General features: G+C 50.0%; 1 protein-coding gene and 1 non-coding gene across 3 annotated transcripts in view; one reads left to right on the top strand and one right to left on the bottom strand.

The window, feature by feature from the left end:
• The window catches only part of Mtcl2 (microtubule crosslinking factor 2), a 68,476-nt gene that overhangs the window by 31,790 nt on the left and 15,044 nt on the right, over positions 1-21,642 (top strand). For both annotated transcript variants that reach the window (XM_076851813.1, XM_076851814.1), the window contains exons 4-13: positions 4,191-4,253; positions 5,093-6,274; positions 8,175-8,312; positions 10,476-10,601; positions 11,615-11,845; positions 13,682-13,786; positions 14,891-15,058; positions 16,476-16,727; positions 19,506-19,577; positions 20,455-20,525. In XM_076851813.1, coding sequence (XP_076707928.1) covers positions 4,191-4,253; positions 5,093-6,274; positions 8,175-8,312; positions 10,476-10,601; positions 11,615-11,845; positions 13,682-13,786; positions 14,891-15,058; positions 16,476-16,727; positions 19,506-19,577; positions 20,455-20,525 — 2,408 coding nt within the window. The remainder of the gene's footprint in view (positions 1-4,190; positions 4,254-5,092; positions 6,275-8,174; positions 8,313-10,475; positions 10,602-11,614; positions 11,846-13,681; positions 13,787-14,890; positions 15,059-16,475; positions 16,728-19,505; positions 19,578-20,454; positions 20,526-21,642) is intronic.
• Trnam-cau (transfer RNA methionine (anticodon CAU)) lies at positions 3,009-3,082 on the bottom strand. The gene has a single exon. It is a non-coding gene; the product is annotated as a tRNA-Met (tRNA).

The following is a 21,642-nucleotide window of genomic DNA, read 5'->3' as shown; positions in this document are numbered from 1 at the left end:
TCCACTCTGTCCCTTGGGTGGCAGGGCTCCACTCTGTCCCTTGGATGGCAGTGTTCTACTCTGTCCCTTGGGTGAAAGTACTCCACTCTGTCCCTTGGGTGGCAGGGCTCCACTCTGTCCCTTGGAAGGTTTTCCTTTTGAGTCTTGTCAGTGTGGAAGCTGGAGCAGAGGTCCCTCCAGGGCTGCACTTAGTTAGCTCCCTGTGCTGGCCTGCAAGGGGACTCCTGGGGACAGGAGCTCAGGCTCCTACTAGGAGTGGTCAGGGATGCTTGGAGGCGCCACCCTGGCTGCTCTGAGGTGGCCTTGTGAGTTGCTCATGGATGAGGGCCTGTTGCCTGCCAGGCCAGAGAGTGTGCCCTCAGGCTGTGTCTTTCTTTCCTGGGCTTTGCGGCTGCAATCCCTTTGGTGTCCTGTCCCGCCTCCAAGGGCCCAGGGCCAGAACATCTGCCTCTTGGGCAGGGACTAGTTCTACCCCTACGGGCTCCACAAAGGGGCTCTGACAGACCCTGGCTCCCATGAGGGGCGCACAGCCCCCAGCGCCTGGCCAGCTGCTGCCCTCAGTGGGGAGGGAGGTCTTGGTGTGCTCTGAGCCTGCCTTGTTTTCCCTGCGGAGCCGCAGGGCAGTGTGGGAGCCGAGTGGCGTGGTTGGGTGGAGAGGTGGGTTCTAAACAGGAGCCCCTCTAGTCCTGAGATGGCAGCTGTTGAGCCTCCTCCCTCCTTTCTGGACAGGTTCAAGCCAGAGCCCTCCTGGAGCCTTTCTTTGCCTGTTGGAAAGAGGTTCAACAATTTCTTGGGCAAAGTACACTTAAAAAACACGTTATAACATTTCCCTTTCCCCCACTGGTAGTGCTGTGCACTTAACAGAGAAAGATTAGAAAATATAATAAGCCATAAGACAAAAAAATTCACCCATCAGCCAATATCCAGAGGGCATTTCTATTTGGGTGGGAGACACATATACTTCCAATAAGTTTTTCTATATACATTCTCACGTATCTTAATGTATATGTATGTATGTGTGTTTTATGTAAAAGTAATATAAATTCAGTGGAGCACAGCGGGTCAGGAAGCACATTAACACATACCTGGCATACCTCTAAGGGAGCTACAGCAGGTTCTGGTTACATTGACTGCCTGGGGGCAGAACAGGGGGCTGGGCTCCCTGTATTGCTCTTTGTACTCTTTGAATTTTGAGCCCTGAATTTTGAGCCCCATGAATGTGGCATCTATTCAAAAATGATAGAACTAATAAAATAATACACGAAATAAAAAGAAGCCCTCCCTAACTGCCTCTCTCCATTCCACTCCTCAGGTAAACCCAGGATTAGCAGTTTGCTTAGTATCTTTCTAGCTCTTTCTCTGTATTCAGACAATGCACATTTCTCTTTTGTTTTGTTTTTTAAATAAAGATGGGATTATATTGCATATACTTTCTGTAACATACAGCATCATGTAGCATGGATATGAACTTTTTTTTAAATGCTAGGTGTTTGGGGGTTTTGTTCTGCCTATGTGCTTATTATAAAAAGCAAAGATCACAGAATCAAATAAACATAGGAAGGAAAGAAAGTCTAAAACAGCACCATCTATTTTAGTGCTTTAAACACAGAGCCAAAGGTCTCAAAGGAGCTCCCCAAGACCAGCCAGCAGGGGCCCTCAGGGAGGGGAGGCATGCTGGGGGGTGTGAAAAGGGGTGCTGTGGCTTTATCACTTGGCATACATTTTTTACAGTGATGTATTTTTGTATATTAATCGATTTTGTTAAAAATAACATATTTTTTTAAAGGAAAAAAAAAATCCAGAAGACTGTTCTCCATCCTAAGGTCTGACCCAGAACCCCAACCCTCCCATGCTATACAGGTCTCCCTCTGAGCAACCTCTCTAGGACCCCACAGCCTGGTACCCTGGCTCTTGTGGAAGGATTTTTTTTTTTTTTTTTTTTTTTTGTGGCCGCCAACCCGACCCCTCTTTTTCTCCTTTCTGAAAGGCCCAGGCCAACTCTTCTCACGCTGGCCCCTGCTCCTGTAGATCAGTCTCTGACTTCCTGCCTCATTTGCATTCCAAAGGGTCTCTAGGATCTGATGGGTTTTAAGATAGACTTAATCCAGAGCTCCTCTCCCTGCGCCTCCTGCACTTCAGAATCACCTGGAAAGTTATTTAAAACAACTTTTAAATATGCCTGAGACTTAACCCCAGACCAATTCTATCAGAATCTTTGGGGGTGGCATCTAGGGCATCAGTATTTGTCTGTAAGTCCCCTAGATGGTCCTGATGTGTCCCCAGCCACTCTGGCCACTCTGGCCCTCATTAAAGGCACATTTTCTCTTTGGAAATTGATCAAGAGCTATGCCAAGAATTGATCCCTGGTTGGATATGGATTTGCTGTGAGACCTGGGACAAGTCCCTGCCCCCTCTTGCTTTCAGTAAAATGGGGTATAGTCAAGTATACTAATTTTGGGTTAGCCCAGTGACTCTCATATTCAGAGATGAGGTGTGAGAGGTGAGGGTGTGCATGTATCCAAATCATCTGGGAGCATTTTCAGAAACCCAGTATACCAGCCGGGCTGGAAAAGTCCAAAACAACTGAAGTGTGGTTTCAAACACCGCCAGCATGAATCACCCTCCTCTTGGGAGGAAGTGTTCAGTGGAAGCATGCATCTCATTGAATGGCTTTTTTTAAACAGTGAGGAACTTCAGTAATGAGGATCGTAGCATTTCCTCAAATTCTCTCGATAGAGCTCGTGCCCTGTGCATTCTTGCCAGCAATAGATGAGCATTCCTTTTCATCACAGCCTCGCCAATAGAAATGTATTCTCAGGTGGCCTGGATTTTGGCCAGTCTGATAGGTGAGAAATGCACCTTGTGTGTTTTTATTTGCATTTCTCCATCATGGGTGGGGATGAGCATTTTCACATGGTTGACATCCATTTGGTTTTCTTTTCCTGTGAGCCCTTGCTCATATGTCCAATCCATTTTCCTGTGGGTTTCTTGGTCTTTTTCTTTTCTTTTTGTGATGCTGGGGATTGAACCCAGGGCCTTGTGCATATGAGGCAAGCACTCTACCAACTGAGCTATATCCCCAGCCTGGTTTGTTGGTCTTTTGTTCACTGTTTATGGAACTCATATTTAGGGTATCAGCCCTTTATTGGTGTTGTCAACTGCAAATCTTTATTTTCAGTTGGTCATTTATATTTCACTTTGCTTACTTTGTTGTTTTTTTCCATGTAGAATTTGCTTGTATAGGCAAGTATACCAATTTTCCCCCAAAAAATGCTCTTGGAATTTTGAATCCTTATTATCAATCTCTCATGATCATTTCTAAGTCTCCTTTGTAATTTTTAATTTTTCACCCGTATTCATTTAATTTATTAGTGTTCATTCTGAATTCAAACTCCCACAAGATGTCAGTTCCATGAAGATGGGATTCCCTGTGGGGTGGAGATGGGCATGCAGAGGTTTAGGGACGAATCCTTGGCTGTACCAGCAGGAGTGAGGCAGAGGTAGAAGTTGACTCATAGCCTCAGCCCGCCTCATGGGATGCTCTGGAGGTTGCATGGTCCTTTGGAGTTGAGGCAAGGGGCATGGACCAGTCTTTGGATGTGGGCTTCAGCTAGGGAGGGCACATGACCTCGGACAAGGTGGCTCTCAGTAGTCATAGCTGGTAGGGACCATCAACTTAGATGTCTTATCTGGGGGAATGAATGTCTCTGTCCTAAAGTGGGGGGTCTGGGCAGGCCACCACAGCATCTTCCCTGTACCTTATCTGTCTCGTTCACTGCTGTGTCCTCTACACCTAATTGTGTCTGGCACATGGTAGGTGCTTCTAACTGGGCCTGGCATACAACAGGGGCTTAGGAAATATCTGATGAATGAGCAAAAGACAAGAACAGAAACTCAAGATTTCCAGGTCTTGGGCCAGGCTAACTGGATCACAATGTGGGGGTGGCAGAGGGGAGGGAGCCCTGGCAAGTGTGTTCAGAGTCATCTCCTTGCGTATATCTGGTCTGTCTGTCATTTATAGCCTATCGGATGGTCTTGAGGACCCCTCTGGCTCAGCAGCAGGTGCAGGTCAAGGCCTGGATGTGACTGGGCTAGGGTGGGGCCCTTAATGTGAACCCTGGCCTTGTGACTGCTCTTTGGATGTACATCACCCATGGGGGTGTTAGTTCTTACTTTTTCTCTCTTTCCAGCATTCCTTGAAGAAAAGAGGTACCCGCTCCCTGGGGAAGACAGACAAGAAGCCTTCGGCTCAGGTACTGCCGGCAGCCCCCACAGGCAGGTTGTAGTGTGAAGGTGTGAGCCTAACTGAAGAGGCCTGGGGAGTCTCTGAGGTGCCCAGCCCTCTCCACCTTCTACCCCGAGCTACCTTTGTTTGTTTTCTTGGCCTCACGGCCCACCTTACTTCCCAAGACCACACTCCGAGCCCATGGTTCTTACATGCTCACACTCCCCCAGGCCCAGCAGACTGAGTCACCCAATAGTGAGTGCAGTGACCAGATCCAAAGGTCCAGAACCAAAGGCCTTCAACCTTGACTCTGCCACTTGATTCCTATGTTGTCAGGGTGATTGCTTCAACTTTCTGGCCTCCATTTTCTCATCTGTCCGTATCTGTGGGTTAGTTGTATGACTTAAAGTGCTCTTTGTTGTGCAGGCCAGGCACAGAAAGAATTCTGTTAGCTGCTAGTGGTACTGGATTGCCAGGGTCACATATTATCATTTAATCCTCTCCACGGCTGCAGGAGGAGGGGAGTGGGACTGCCCCATTTTACACATGGGGAAACTAGTAGGAATGGTGTCAGAATGTCACCTGCTCCCAGACTCCCAGACTGGGTGGTGTTCCATTCTTGCTGCAACATCAATGACCCCTTTCTGCTTCCTCTGACCCCCCAGCTCCTTCTCTCTCAGGCTGTGTCTGACCCATTCCTGTGTTCCCAGCACATACTCAGTGCTCCCCCAAATGCGGTGGCTAGTACAATCAATTGGTACTAGCCCATTGATTGAGTAAAACATAAATCACTCATTTACTAAGGATAGTAATTAGCAACACTAATTTTCTTGGGTCATGTCTGTCCCCGTGCCCATCTGGTCCCAGGAGGACAGCGCAGATCTGAAGTGTCAGTTGCACTTTGCGAAGGAAGAGTCGGCCCTCATGTGCAAGAAGCTCACCAAGCTCGCCAAGGAGAACGACAGCATGAAGGAGGAGCTGCTCAAGTACCGCTCCCTCTATGGGGACCTGGACGCTGCCCTGTCGGCTGAGGAGCTGGCGGATGCTCCGCACTCGCGGGAGACCGAGTTGAAGGTGCACCTGAAACTGGTGGAGGAGGAGGCCAACCTGCTGAGTCGCCGCATCGTGGAGCTGGAGGTGGAGAACCGGGGCCTGCGGGCCGAGATGGACGACATGAAGGATCACAGTGGTGGCTGCGGGGGGCCGGAGGCTCGGCTGGCCTTCTCTGCCCTGGGCGGCAGCGAGTGCGGGGAGAGCCTGGCAGAGCTGCGGCGACATCTGCAGTTTGTGGAGGAGGAGGCAGAGCTGTTGCGGCGCTCCTCGGCGGAGCTCGAGGACCAGAACAAGCTGCTGCTGAGCGAGCTGGCCAAGTACCGCTCGGAGCACGAGCTGGACGTGACGCTGTCGGAGGACAGCTGCTCGGTGCTGAGCGAGCCCTCGCAGGAGGAGCTGGCGGCCGCCAAGCTGCAGATCGGCGAGCTCAGCGGCAAGGTCAAGAAGCTGCAATATGAGAACCGCGTGCTTCTTTCCAACCTCCAGCGTTGCGATCTCGCCTCCTGCCAGAGCACGCGGCCCATGCTGGAGACGGACGCCGAGGCAGGGGACTCCGCGCAGTGTGTGCCCGCTCCCCTCGGGGAGGCGCATGAGCCCCACGCAGCCCGACTTTGCAGAGCCCGGGAGGCCGAGGTGCTGCCTGGGCTGAGGGAGCAGGCGGTCCTGGTCAGTAAAGCCATCGACGTCTTGGTGGCCGATGCCAATGGCTTCTCTGCGGGCCTTCGGCTCTGTCTGGACAACGAATGTGCAGACTTCAGGCTGCACGAGGCCCCGGATAACAGCGAGGGCCCCAGGGACGCCAAGCTCATGCACGCCATCCTGGTGCGGCTGAGCGTGCTGCAGCAGGAGCTCAACGCCTTCACGCGGAAGGCAGACGCCGTCCTCGGGGGCTCTGGCAAGGAGCAGCCAGAGCCCTTCTCTCCGCTGCCCACCCTGGGCTCCCAGGGACCCTCCAAGGAGATCATTCTGGCCAAAGACCTTGCCTCGGAGTTTCAGGTAAGATGTCCAGTCATAGGTCCTGTCACTCTTATTTCATAGAAGTTTTGTACTGAATCATAACACGAGAGAAGGGTACAGAATTAAGCGCAGCATCTTTATGAACTTTCCACAATGAACACTTATATGATCACCTTCTTAAGTGTCGAGCACCCCAGTAGCCCCTTCTCACCCCCTCTAGTCACTGCCCCTGCTCTTTTTGTGTGTGTGGGGGGGCACTGGTAATTGAACCCAGGGCTTCATGCACACCAGGCAAGTGCTGAGCCATTGAGCTACAGTCCCAGGCACTAGGCCAACCCCTCTCTTGATTTAGGTTTGTCTGCTGTCCTTGAACTGTGTATAATTCAATCACACAATACAAACTCACCTGTGCCTGGCTTCTTTCTCTCCACATTGTTGCTTGGAGGAAACTTGTATTTATTTTTATTACTAAATATAAGCCCATTGATTGAGTAGAACATAAATCATTCACTTACTAAGGACAGAAATTGATTCTAAGGCCTTTTTTTTTTTCTGCTTGCCTTTTCTTATTTCTTTAGTAATTTTGTATTTTAAACCAAGTATTGTTATTTTTTTAAAGTCTTTGACCAGTTCCCATGCAAAGGCAAGGAACTTAGTTTTCTAAAGGTGACTAGCTTCCAGCCTTCATGTCCATAAGATACTACTTAGAAAAATTAAAATAGCAAGGGCATTTTGTCCAAACAAACAAACAAAAAAGCATTATTGCAAAAGTAATTCATAAACATTCAAAGAGTTTCAGAAGCACCAGAGATGAAAAGATGGAAATCTCTCCCCCTTGCCTCCCACTTCCTACTGAGACCACTGTTAAAGGTCCAGAGGGGTGCTGTCCAGTATTGTAGCCTCTGCCACACTTGGCTGGGGTTGTGGCTCAGTGGTAGAACACTTTCCTAGCATGTTTGAGGCCCTGGGTTCACTCCAGCATTCCTAAACAAAAAATAAACAAACAATAGCAACAACAACAAAAAGAGAAGAAAAAGAAAAAGAAAGACAGTGAATGTGAAGTTACAGACTGAGAAGGGGAATCTGAAGGGAAGGTATGTGGATGAGGAACTTGACCTAGACCCTCAGGGCTTCTCAGACCAGAGCTAGTATGTCCTGGTATAAGAAATTGAGCAAAGAGGAATGGGGCTGGACTGCAGAGGGTGTTGGGAGGTGAGATCACATCCTGAGAGCCGTGCAGGGGTCTTTCCTTGTCATGAAAAGAGATTCAGTTCTTTCTGGTATCTTTTTTCCCCCTTTGTTACTGAGGATTGAACTCAGGTGCACTTGACCAATGAGCCACATCCCCATCCCTTTTTTTGTATTTTATTTAGACACTGACTTGCTTAGCACCTCGCCATTGCTGAGGCAGGAAGATTGCGAGTTCAAAGCGATCCTCCTGCCTCAGCCTCCCAAGCCTCTGGGATTACAGGTGTGCCTGGCTGAGTGAGATTCAGCTCTTTCTAACAACCACACAGTGATGCTGTGCCATGATTTCTGTAACTCATGTCCTGTTGATCCGCTTGATCTGGCTTTTTAAGGCAAAAAGATGGCCCCCTGTTGAGTCTCCCTCTTGGTTTTTCTTGAAGTAGGAGTAAGCTGGGACCACACAGGTGGTAGGACAGTTGGAGCTGTTTCAGAAGGTTTGTGCACCACGCAGACTTCCTTCAAATTAGTATTTTCACTTCCCGCTTATCTACTCATTCATCTTTTTAATAAACATTCATTGAGTGACAGCCGCTGGGCCTGGCTGGCAAGGTGAATACCTGGATCCTGCCCTCCTGTGGGTGGTCATAGCCTCTTCTGGAGCCCAGAGCCCTGGGGTGGAGCTGTTTCTGGCACCCTGTGGGCCTCTCCCCATGGTTGTCTTTGTTCTCTTCTGCCTGTGCCTCTGGTGCAGCCATCTGACTTCAGGGATCTGCCAGAATGGGAGCCCAGGATCCGAGAGGCCTTCCGCACGGGTGACCTGGACTCCAAACCTGATCCCAGGAGCTTCAGGCCTTATCGAGCTGAAGACAATGATTCCTATGCCTCTGAGGTAGGTCTAGGCCTAGTGGAGCGGGAGGCCGGGTGCGAGGAGGTGGCTGGGGCCTCCCCAAGCAGAGATTCTCAGAGAGTGAAGAAGCGGGTTTTGAGTATTCCCTTAATTTCCAACTCCCTGGCAGCCAGGGCAAAAAGGAAAATAAGGAAATTTGGGTCATTTTCTTGGCCTAGTTGAAGGAAGTTTAAAAGCTCATCTAAAGAGTTTTTTTTTTTTTCCTGTTCTAAATTCCACTGGGAATTTATATTATTTGATGGACCTACTAATCTATGTAGCTGGGAGGCAACAATCTCCATCATCAGGCTGTTTGGGTTCAAATTATAGATCCACCATGTACCAGCTGTGAGATCTTGGATAAGTCACTTTACCTCTCTGATTGTGAGCTGTCTCATCTATAAACCTCATAGGTGGTTGAAAGGATTAAATATGTGAAAAGTCTTAATTTAAGGCCTGGTGCCTGGGTGAGGATGAGCATGAGAATGATGATATACTGCTTGGGATCCAGGGACCAGAGTGCAAGTCTTGGTTCTGCCAGTGTGACTGTATGACCCTGGACACACTCCCACCCTCAAGTCTCAGCTTTCCCACCTCTAACACAGGAGGGATAGAATTGCTGAGTCGGGGCTGTGGCTGTGGCCCAGTGGCAGGACACTTGCCTAGTATGTGTGAGGCCCTGGGTTCAATCCTCAGCACCACATAAAGATAAATAAATAAATAAATGGTGTCCATCTACAACTAAAAAATATTATTTTAAAAAAAAAAAAGAAAAGAAAAGAAAAAGAATTGCTAGGATTCTCTGATTCTTGAGGAACTCTAGGTGTTCCTCAGTCCCCTCCTTATCCAACACATAAGCCTCTTCAGCATTTGTTAATGAACCTGAAGTAGGAGAAGGTCATGTGGGCTGGGCTGGGAATCCATGGGACTATTGCACGTGGAGACTTAGCACATGCTCAGGAGTGTAGCACAGCCTGAGCATGCTTTTTTGTGAGCATCCTTGGGAAGACAGCTTTGTGGTCCAGGAAGGCTTGCCTGCAACTGTACAGAAGAAGCTCCCTTGAAGCTAAGGAGCAAACTCTTTTAGTGATGTGGTCTGAGCTTCCTAATAACCTAGCAAAAAGGGGGAGAAAATGAGTGTTGGAGTGTAGCTCCGTGGTTGAGTACTTGCCTCACATGCACAAGGCCCTGGATTTAATTTTCAGCATTGCAAGGAAGGAAGAAAGAGGCCAGGGGAGGGGGAGGGAGGGAGGTGGAAGGGAGAAGTGCGCATATTAAAAGCTTAGATAATTTCCACAAACTGAACACTCCTATGTAATCAGCACCAGCATCAGGATCAATAAACAGAGCATGACCCACCCCCCAGAAATTCCCCGCTTGTGTTCCCTTCTACTCACCATCTGGACTTCTAAAAGAATAGACTAGTTTTGCCTGTTCAGCTGCAGAGACTTCTCAATACCATTTCCCCACAAAATGTAAAAATCTCATCTTTTTCTTAAGATCTTATTGTATAGTTGTTGTAAATAACAAATAACTACAACAAAATCTCTGAGCAGCAATGCATAAAGATATAAAGAAGAAAAGTCAGGATTACAAAATCATGTACTTTTAGAGTGGGTGTACCTATCTATTACAACATAATAAAAAAAAATAACACACATATACCCATTAAACACATTTTAATCCCCAGCATTTATGATTTAAGTCATTTCTAAACTTTTGCAATTACAAACAATGAGCTAGCTGGGTACAGTGGTGTGTAGTCCCAGCTACTTGGGAATCTGAGACAGGAGAATCCCTTGAGCCCAGGAGTTCAAGGCCAGCCTGGGCAAGAGGGAAACCCTATCTCAAAAATAAATAAGAAAGAAACATTGAGAGAGTGAACATCTTCCTGAATCAAACTTAACTTTCATAATATATTATTTTTTCAAATAAATTTCAGAGTAAAAATGTATCAAGTTAAAACTAATGGTAACTAGATTTGCTTTGCACTGTTTCATTTAATTGCCTCGATAACCCACTGAGGTAGGGACAGCCCTTGTGCTTGATCTGTACTTTAGGACCATTCAGGTCCTGCTTACGGCTGCCCCCCAGCCACTTTGATCTGTGACCACAGCCTGTGTCCTCTCCCTCCTCATCCATGTCCCATCCCCATTCTCATCCTAGATCAAGGAGCTGCAGCTGGTGCTGGCCGAGGCCCATGACAGCCTCCGGGGCTTGCAGGAGCAGCTCTCCCAGGAGCGGCAGCTACGGAAGGAGGAGGCTGACAACTTCAACCAGAAAATGGTCCAGGTGGGCGGTGCCCAGTCTTCCTGAACCTACTCCATCTGCTCCCAGCACTGAAGGCTGAGGGGCTGGGGCATGGCTCAGTGGTAGATCATTTGCCTAGCATGAGTGAGACCCTGGGTTCCATCCCTAGCACCACAAATTTGAAGGCGAGGTCTTTGGGGGTCCATGGGTCCTCAGAAGATGAGATGGTCAGAGGAAACTCAAGTCTTCCAGTCCTGGCCCCCTGCCAGGGCAATTCCTGCTTGTGATTGTACATCAGCTGAGCTGGGCTGGAGTCCTGGGTGTGTTGTTGGCTGCCTGTGTGACCTTGGGCCAGGTCTGTTTCCTCTCAGGCCCTCTTTCCCATCTGTGAAATGGGAAATGCCTGCTTTGGGCCTAGCTGGTAATCAAGGTGGTAGTTTGTTAACAGCATTTGTGAAGCCCTGACTGTAGCCAGACCATGTCACACACTTTCCATACCTTCTGTGCTTTAATCCTGTGACTTCCCCCAGAAGGTGTCCCCCCATTTTACCTATGGGGAAACTGGGGCCCAGAGAGCGGAAACGCTTTATCTAGGCATGTGCAGGGTCAAGTGGTGCTGGGATTCTAACCCAGGGCTCTGGCTCTCTTCACCACGACCCAGCATGAGTATTTCATATTCCTCAGCCTTCCTGGGCCCCAGGATGCCCTTTTCCCTCCCTGGGTCACCCCTCCCTGTCATTATCGCACACCCCCAGAGATTCCTTGTTCAGTGTGAGAGTTCAGGAGAAACATCCAGCGCTTCACAGGTGCTCAGGGAATGATGACGAGGGTTTTTTAGTTGGACCATGCTGGTTTAAATCCCAGCTCCTCCCGTGGGCTGCTGTTGCTTTTATGAGTTACTCTTCCATGGATAAAATGAGCTGCTTGTGGTGGAATTTCTGGCGGGGATCACCAACAGACCCACCCACTTCTCCCCCTACCTTGACCTGGGCCTGGAGTGGGCTGGGAGTGGTGGGACCCTGAACTGGCCTGGCTCAATCTCCTGTCCCCGGCAGCTGAAGGAGGACCAGCAGAGGGCGCTGCTGAGGCGGGAGTTTGAACTGCAGAGTCTGAGCCTCCAGAGGCGGCTGGAGCAGAAATTCTGGAGCCAGGAGAAAAACATGCTGGTGCAAGAGTCCCAGCAATTCAAGCACAACTTCCTGCTGCTCTTCATGAAGCTCAGGTGGTTCCTGAAGCGCTGGCGGCAGGGCAAGGTCTTGCCCAATGAGGGGGATGACTTCTTGGAGGTATGGTTGGGCTTGGGCCTCGGGAAGGTAGGGGGAAAGGAACATGGGAGGCGAGGGACATAGCACTTCATATTCATATCCACATGTTTGTAGGGGAAATCAGTGTGCTCCAGTCCCTACTGGGGCTGTGACATAATACATGTAGGACACGTTATATCTTTCTAGATCCTGAAACATTCTCAGTTCCCAGCACACCTGAAAGCTGGGGTGTAGCCCAGTGGTAGAGTGTGTTCTTAGAACGAGCAAGGCCCTGGGTTCCATCCCCAGCACCAAAAAAGAAGAAAAATAAAAACAGACACACACCTGGCCCCAAGGATTCCAGAGAACAGGTTGTTCCCCGCATATGTGTAGATCATCAAAAGACTCTAGGTATCCATCCCTGTGACCCGTGTAGGAACTGGGCTGTTGATCCCTGTAGACTTGCTCTCCCAGCATTCTTCCCAGCCTCTCTGTGTTCCCAGATAAGTGGCGCTTGGAAACCTCCTTTGTTTTAGTCAGCTTTCCCTCGCTGTGACCAAAATGTCTGAGAGTAACAATTTAGAGAAGGAAAATTTGTTTGGGGCTCCTGGTGTCAGTTCATGGATGACTGACTCCATTGGTTTGGGCCCAAGGTGAGGTAGAACATCGTGGCTGAAGGGCGTGGTGGAGGTCGACTGCTCAGCTTATGGCAACTGAGAAGCAAAGAAAGGGAAGAGAAAGGGTGGAAGGGACTGCAGGGAAGATGCACCCTTCCAGGACACCCCCTCTCCGACCCGTTCCCACCTCCTCCAGCCACGCCCACCTGCCTGCAGGCCAGTTAGTGCAGCCAAGCTAGGACGGACTGACTGGGCCACAGGCCTCATAATTCAGTCATCTCACCTCTGCATATTCTTGCAGGAATACAGGAGGTTTGTGGGGACACTTGGTATCCAAACTGCAATATCCTTCATTTCATTTCTAGGACAGCAAGCTCTGGGTTTTCCTTCTACCTCTCTGGCTCCTTCTTATTTCCCTGACCTCACCTCACTTTTAATTTTTCTCTTTGGTGGTCCTGGGCACTGAATCCAGAGCCTTGCACATGCAGGTGTTCTGTCGCTGAGCTCCTCCCCCTGACCTCACCTTGCAAGCTCACAGTCCCCAGGGCTCAGTCCTTGGACTGCGTTTCTCCCGTACCTGCTCTGACTGCCTTGGGGCAGCTCATCCAGGCTTCACTGGCCGTTCTTGGACATTGAGTTCCAAGTGTATACGTCCTGTCCAGGTGTCGTTCATGGACCCTAGATGTGTATTGTCCGTGGGACAGATCCACTGGGTGTCTGATAGGCTTTGCAAACTTTATGTCCAAAACCAAACTCAGGCTCCTCCTCCAGCCCTGCTCGCCCAGTGGGTCAGTTCCTCTTGTTCAGACAAGAGCTGTGGCAGCATCCTCTGCCCTTCTCTTTCTCTCACACCTCGTCTAATCTGTCCACCTCTCCAGAGTCTGAGCCATCCTCCACTGCCCTCTGACCAAGCCATGGTCACTTCCTGCCTGGATTCTGGCCATTGCCTCCTAACAGGTCTCCCTGCTTCTCCTTGACATCCTCCCACCAAGCATCTTGTGCTCAGAGGGTGCCAGGAGGAGCCACGCCCTTGTATGCCCTGTGAACGGTGCCCCTGCAGCTGTGCAGCGTGGCTCCAGCTGCCCCAGTCACCGTGGTTATTTCTGAGTAACTCTTCAGGATGCCTCATGGTCCTTGGGGCAGAAAAGATATTATGGGTCACACTGCTTGGCCTGGACGGTGCCCAGAGATCAAAGTTAAGGTCTGGGAAGTCAGTGAGGACTTCCTCCCACCCCTGGTTGAGTGTGGTTTTGACCAACAGGTGAACAGCATGAAGGAGCTGTACCTGCTGGTGGAGGAGGAGGAGATCAGCGCCCAGCATTCTGATAACAAGGCCTGCGCGGGAGATGGCTGGACCCAGAACACGGTGCGTTCTCAGCCCTTCCCGGCTCTGTTCCTTTGTCCATTCAATATCCCTTTCCGGGCTGCAGCTGTGGCTCGGTGGTAGAGCACTTGCCCAGCATGTGTGAGGTCCTGGGTCTGAGGCCCTGGGTGTGACCCTCAGCCCTGCATACAAATAAATAAGCAAAATAATCACTTTCTGTCACGTCCTCTGACTTCAGCTCTGCACTGGACACTAGAGCTGCAAAGGTTGTTCTTGCTTGGTCACTGCCCTCCTGTTCTCTATCCTCTGTGGCACACAGATCATTCCAGGGCAGTGACAGAAGGCCAGGTGGTGGACCATGGGGTCACAAGCAAGAGACTAATTAGTTCTATTTGGAGCAAAAGAGGATATTATCACAGAAAAGGGGTTATGGATGGTGGGTTTTGAAGCATGAATAGGAGCTTACCTACTAGAGAACGGAGAGAAGTCATTCTAAACACATAGAACTGTGTGTGTAGAGGTGTGGCAAGGTGTTCTGGAATTGGCTGTGGCTTGGGAGGGATATAATGGGGCAAAGCTCTCAAGCTCGGCTCCTATGAAGAGGGGTCTTGGGGTTGGGGCTGGGGCTCAGTGGTAGAGCACTCGCCTAGCACCTGTGAGGCACTGGGTTTGCTCCTCAGCACCATGTAAACAAATAAAATAAATAAAAGAGGGGCCTTTATGGTCTGGGACTAAGAACTCTCTTATCAAACCACATATCAGAGAGAAGAGGAGGTTCAGACTTCTAGAGCCACACACAGTGAGCTGGGTATGGGTGGGAAATGGGGTCGTGGGCCTAGGAAAGAAGATTTGGAATTGGGTTCAGCACAGTTAGGGAGGCCTCCAGTGGGTCAGAGAGGCAGATCCCGAGGGAGGCTAGAGGCTGCAGAACCTTGAGGAGGCCAGATCTTTCAGCTCAATTTAGGTGGAATAGTTATTACTATGACTGCGGGAGTCTTTGTTCGTGTGAGGCTGGGACTTATGACTGCCTGGGAGGGAGCCAGGGCTGGGCTCATCTGGAGAGGGACCTGCTGGAGGCCCAGGGAGCCCCGAGCTGGGTTCCCTCCCACCTCCCACGCTGCTGACCCAGGCCTTTCCCTGTCTCAGCCCAACGAGTACATCAAGACCCTGGCCGACATGAAGGTGACGCTGAAGGAGCTGTGCTGGCTGCTCCGCGATGAGCGCCGGGGTCTCACGGAGCTTCAGCAGCAGTTTGCCAAGGCCAAGGCCACCTGGGAGACAGAGCGGGCGGAGCTCAAGGGCCACACCACCCAGGTGAGCCCTCCCCAGACACGTCTTCTGCCTCTTGTCTTCAGCCAAGCCCACAGCTGTCAGGTCTGGAACCGGACACCCAAGCCACCTCTTGGAGGGACAGGAGCCCCTCCCTTCACCTTGTCACCCAGAGAGGACAGAGGTTTGCCTAGAATCATCCAGACTAATTAGTTCTATTTGGAGCAAGATAGTGGGGTTCAGGAGTCAGTGGGCCAGGGAAGGAAGATGGAGGATTGGCAGGCACCTCTGCCCCTCTGCTCCCGGGTGACATGCCTGATTTGTACCCAGTACGGTCCCTGCAATGCCTGGTCTCTCATTGCTGCTGTCCTTATTTGCTGCCTCCTACCTGAGGGGACCCCTGACACCTGGCTGTGGTTTGCTCCCTCCCCTACAATAGCCCAGCTGGACCAAAGGAACTTAAATAGGATCCCTGGGATTTGGGTATCTGCTTTGTGTGTGGGGACAAGTTGCTGCCCTACTCTAGTCTGAAAAATGAGAAGGGTGGGCCTCCCACCTGGAGAGAATGCTCTGATTCCACAGTGTGGGGCTGGGCTCCCTCTTCCTCCACCCCGTCCCTGCTGCAGGCCGACTTCCTGGGCATTGCCACCTCTGGGAGGTGGTACTCAGATGGTCTCTGCAGGACACATGACAAAACAGGCACAGAGAGGTTGAGTCCCTGTCTTGTGTCACCCAGGGCAGACCTGACCTTGCACCCCGACTCCTGACTTCTTCCTGGGTCCTCCGATCCCTCCTAGGCCTCCTGCAGACCTCCCAGCTCCTGCTCATCTGCATATTCCAGTGTCCTTTGCTCTGCTGTGCCCCCAAGCTCAGCCATTCCAGGGCTCGACTCCCTGACCTTAGCCTGGCAGGTGGGAGGCATTGAATCATGAGCTGGAAACAGGTGTGCATCATCCTGCCACCCTGAGGTCTTCGGCCAAAAAAGGCATCATGCAGAGTGATTTCTGCATATGTGCATGTGTGTGCATGTCCCCATGCAAGGTCCATGAGGGACAGGTGGGGTTCAGCTTTCCAGGAGTGGAGCTAAAACACAACCCCATTAACCAGAACCTGCACTGTACCTAAGTAGATAAATACCGTGACAAGCGATAACTAGGAACCGACTACGTGACCTGGGACAAAACTGACTTGACCCCCTTAGAACCTCTTCCTCTGAAAAACACAAAGTGGCAGTTAAATTGCAGAGAAAATGACTGAAAACCCCACAGTGCAGCTTGGCTGGTGGGAAGAGCTCTACACCATCCTGTGAGGAGGGCTGGTTGTGAGGGGGAGGTCACCGAAGGCTTCCCAGGGGGCGGCCCCCAAGGAGCCTCTCTCCCCTTCCCCTGCTGGTGCCCAAGAAGGGAGGAGGGAGAGTAGAGGGGCCCGAGGTGCCAGCTGCCCAGACTGCTCCCACCCACAGATGGAGCTGAAGGCCGGGAAGGGGCCCGGGGAGCGGGCAGGGCCCGAGTGGAAGGCGGCCCTGCAGAGGGAGCGAGAGGAGCAGCAGCACCTTCTGGCCGAGTCCTACAGCGCAGTCATGGAACTGACACGGCAACTGCAAATCAGCGAGCGCAACTGGAGCCAGGAGAAGCTGCAGCTGGTGGAGCGGCTGCAGGGTGAGAAGCAGCAGGTGGAGCAGCAGGTGAAGGAGCTGCAGAACCGCCTGAGCCAGGTGAGGCTGGCCCCAGCTTAGGCTGATTTGAACCACAAGGGAGAGTCACTGTAGGATAAGTTCATGGGTAGCATCTCCTTCAGGTATAGCTGGATCCAGGTGCTCAGACAATGAAGTCTAGAATCTCTTTCAGATGTAGCTGGAACCTTGTGTTTAGAGATTGCAGTAAGAACCAGGTCTCTCTCTGCCTCAGTCTTTCAGGACTGCTTTCCTCTGGTTAGCCTTTTTTTTTTTTTTTAAATATTTATTTTTTAGAGTAGATGGACACAACACAATGCCTTTATTTTTAGGTGGTGCTGAGGATCGACCCCTGGTCCCGCCCGTGCTAGGTGAGCGCTCTACCACTGAGCCACAATCCCAGCCCTCTTGTTAGCTTTACTCTGGTTTTGTTTTGTTTGGTAACAGGAATTGAACCCAGTGGTACTTAACCTTTGAGTCACATCCTCAGACTGTTTTTTGGGGGTTTTGTTTATTTTTATTTTATTTTAAGACAGGGTCTTGCTAAGTTACTTAGAGTCTCACTAAGTTGCTGAGGCTGGCGTCAAACTTGCAATCTTCCTGCCTCAACCTCCCAAGCTGCTGGGATTGCAGGCATGTGCCACCACACCCAGCCGCTTTACTCTTTTCTTAAATTTTACTTTGAAACACAGTCTGGCTAAGTCACCAAGGCTGACCTCAGACTTGTAAGTCTCCTGCCTCAGCCTCTGGTAGCTGGAATTACAGGCATAGGCCACCGTGTCCAGCTTGTGTACACTTTACTCTTAAGCAAACTATTTCCAAATATGACCACTCTCCGTTTTATGCGCGTAACTTACAGTTTAGCAATCGCAAAAATTGGAAAGGTTTCTTTCCCACAAGTTTCTGATTGGCCAGGTGTGAATCATGTGCCCCACACCAAGGAACCAAGAGGGAGGAGTAAGAGTGATTGCCATGGGGAAATTGTAGTCCTTAGACTAATATGGTGGGTGGATGAAAAACAGCTAGTGAGCAGTAAGCTCCTCTATGCTTCGTGTCACGTGCCTGGCACACCTGTCATCCTGTGTACTGTTTGTTTTGACTTTTTTCTTTTCTTCTATTTTTTAATTTTAATTACAGCACTCAGTACTTCATCTTCATAGAAGAATATTGCCCAGTGTGGTGGCCTAGCCTTGTATCCCAGCCACTTGGGAGGCTGAGGCAGGAGGATCACAAGTTCAAAGTTAGCCTCAGCAAGGGCAAGGCACTAAGCAACTCAGTGAGCCCCTGTCTCTAAATAAAGTACAAAATAGGGCTTGGGATGTGGCTCAGTGGTCAAGCGCCCCTGGGTTCAATCTCTTGTACCAGAAAAAAAAAAAAAAAAAAAGCCAGGGGAGGGGGTTGTGGATGTAGTTCAGTGGTTGAATGCTTTAGCAGGCATGAGGCCCTGGGTTTAATCCCTAGTACTACAGAAGAAAAGGGAAAGGGGGCCAAATATTACAAAGCCTATTCTCTCCCTTTCTTGATATTTAAACAATTTATATTCAGAGTTTCATTTCCATTTTTGATTAATTGAATAATGCACATGTTATTTGCACTTTGCCTCTTTCACGGTGAGCTGTTCACAACAGGCTAGAGGAGACCTCATCCTGTCTGACTGCTGCTTGACCTTCCGAGCATGGGGACACCAGAATTTAGTATTCCATATCGACAAGATCTAGATTGTTTCCAGTTTTTCTCTATTTAAAGTAGTGCCCCAGTGAATAACCCCAATGCACATTTTTCCACACATGCATGAACATTTCAATAGGATAGATCACCAGAGGTGAAATTGCTGTGTTCAAGGGCATGTGCATTTATAGTTGATGGGAACTGCCCAGCCAGCCCTCCAGAAAGGCTTCACCCAGTTGCACTCCACCGGGAGCACAGTGAGAAGGGCCTGTTTTGCTTTATCTTTGCCATTTTGAAACATCTGTTTATCTCCAGGTGTACAATGCTGTCTTACTGTTTTAATTTGCCTTTCTCTGATTCCTAATGAGGGCCTGCATCATTATGATCTTTTGCATTTCCTCTCCTACTGCTGTCTCCAATCCGCCAGCAGCCCTGCAAGGTCACAGTCACTAACCCCCTTTTTCAGATGAGGAAATTGAGGCAGAGTGATATGTCCAAGGTCATAAAGTGAGTAAGAGACAGGCCTGGAATCTAGCAGAACTCTCACATCTGGCAAGTTCCACTCCTGGGCCCTGACTCCTTCCCTGCAGGGATAGAGCTCCCCTGAGGGTCATACCCACTAAGGAGCTTGTGCGTGGTGAGTGGAGGATGGCACACTAACATGAGTTCCAGAACATTCCATGTACCATGTTGGAAAGCAGATCAGATGCATCCATTTGCACCATCAAACAAATTCCTGTCTGTAGGAAAGTAGTTTCTTTTTATTATATTAATAATAGGATATTTTAAATGATTTTAAAATTAGGAGATAAGTTCCATAACATACGTGGGGAAACATATCGGCCCACAGGTCAGGCACACCAAGGTGCCACTCAGCTAGCTGATCCATGAACTGCAGCATGAATTAACAGCAATAATGGTTACTATATTAGATATAATGACATCCATCAGGATGCCTGCAAGAAATTGCTCTTATTATCATTTTCCAGTCCAACTCAGGTAGCTCAGAGCTGCTACCCTCTAGAAGGAACCCTCTGGCTCCTGGCCCATGATGCTCCTCCCAGCTGCAGGGCAGAGCCTGGGATATGGTCCTGCTCTGGGCCTCTGCTCACTCATGCCCATCACTGATGCGTGCTCTTTGCCCTTGCTCAGCTGCAGAAGGCTGCCGACCCCTGGGTCCTGAAGCACTCAGATCTCGAGAAGCAGGACAACAGCTGGAAAGAGGTGAGGGTCACCCGTGTTGTCTGGGCTCCTGGCTGGGCCATAAATTCCTTGCTTGTGGGGATGTGATAGGAGGATGTTAACCCTATCCCACAGGTCACACAGCCTTGCACCTCAGGCACCTCAGGCCCTGGGGCCCCTATGCCTCATGGGTCCTCTCCATGGTTTGGGATTTTGGAAGTGTCCTCTGTCAGGGTTGTAATTCCAAGCCTGGGAGAAACCCCCAGCCTCTCTTGCTTTCACCTGTGCGTCTGTGGAAAGCAAACCTTCCGTCGGCGTGGAGATCAGGAAGATCACATTGGTGAAGTCTGCACTTAAGGCTCAGGTGCACTGTCAGAGAGCAGCTTGCTGAGTAACCAAAGGCAGTGTACGGCCATTTGCATCACCCTAGTTCATGACCACCAGAGGAAGTGGGGCGCCACTTAGGAGGCTTGATTGCAAACAATGAACACTGATTCTGGGGAACTGAGGGGGAAGGTATCAAGGGGGGCTCACCAGGGCTGGCAGCCAAGGAAGGCAGTTGTGATAACTGGTGCAGGTGCTGGGAATTGTGCCTCTAGAACCAGAATGGACAAGCCCAGGCAGTAGCTGCATGGTCAATGCTGTCACCATGAGTAGTCTTTCTTGTTTTTTTGTTTTGTTTTGTTTTGTTTTTTTGGGGGGGTCACTGTTAACAGTACAGTTAGCACAGCGTGTGTCACTTTCTTATGGTGGGGGAGTTACATGCAGAGCTGCCAGAAACTTGACCAATAATTGTTCTGGATCGTTGCTGACATCATTACTGCTCTTCAGATGAGAAGTCAAGTGTGGAGGGCCTCTAGTCACCTTCCTTCTGCCTGCTGGTAGCCAGAGTTGACCCTTCCTGTCTCTTCTTTGACAGACTCGCAGTGAGAAGATCCACGACAAGGAGACGGTTTCTGAAGCTGAGCTGGGGGGAACCGGCTTAAAGAGGTGCTGGCAGCCCCACCCTGCCCGCCCCTTTGCCCCTCTCCTGCCCCCTGTGCCCACCCCTGCGCCCCATCAGAATTGGGAGAGCAGCAGGATGTGGTTTCTACATAACCCAAGTCACTCAGGAGCTGGAAAGCCCGGAGCCAGGGGGATTCCAGACTGCAGCTTGATGTGTGTTTCTTTGGAAAACCAGGGCCCCAGTGCATCCTAGCTGGCAGAGAAACCAGCTTCTTTGGGGTTCTGTTTTCTGTCTCTGGGGTAGGAGAGTCACCATGGACATCCATTCCTGGGGCTATGAGCAGCATCCATTGGGCCAGTCACATGCTTTGACCAAGGGGACCCCCCTAGACTAGTAGGACTTTGTCTCTACCATTAGGAAACACATGAGCGAGGGAAATGGAACCTCACAGGAGCCACACAGAGTAGTCCAGAAGCAAGGAGGCCCCAGAGTGGGAGATGGGCACTGGAGCCAGAGGCTGGCTTTGAATTCCAGCTGTGTGGCTTCTAGTCCATGACCCTGGGCAGCTCCTCCCTGCCCAATCTTTCCCTTTGTCTCTTCCACCTTCTCGACAGCTGCCTCTAGAGCTGTCTGAGTCGTCCAGTTTGTGTGACGTACTAACACATGACTGGTACTTCAGGCCTCCAGGTAACATATGCCTGGTCTGTGCTGGGATTTTTAAAATATTATATTTTAAAAACGTGTATTAACATGTTAATTGTAGAAATGTGTTCATCACGTCCATCCACTCTTCTTCTACCTCTCCTCCCACTCCTCTCTCTCTCTCTCTCTTACCCGTGGATCCCTTCCCAATCCCTAGTAAGCCCTCGTCTACTTTCAGGCGGGGTTTTTTTCCTTCTTCTTTTTAGTTTCCACATAAGAGAGAAAATATGCAATACTTGTTTTTCTGTGTCTGACTTGTTTCACTTAACGTGATATCCTCCAATTCCATCCATTTTCCTGCAAATGACAGGATTTTATTTTTTCTTATGACTGATTAATACTCCGTGGTGTATATATACCATAATTTTCTTTATCCACTCATCTGTTGATGGGCACCTAGGCTGGACCTTATCTTAGCTATGGTGAATGGTGCATCAATGAATGTGGGTCTGCAGGTAT

The sequence above is a fragment of the Callospermophilus lateralis genome, chromosome 3 (genome assembly GCF_048772815.1).
Source record: "Callospermophilus lateralis isolate mCalLat2 chromosome 3, mCalLat2.hap1, whole genome shotgun sequence".
NCBI lineage: Eukaryota > Metazoa > Chordata > Mammalia > Rodentia > Sciuridae > Callospermophilus > Callospermophilus lateralis.
Note: the sequence above shows the minus strand (reverse complement) of the source record. Positions and strands in the feature narration are given on the sequence as shown.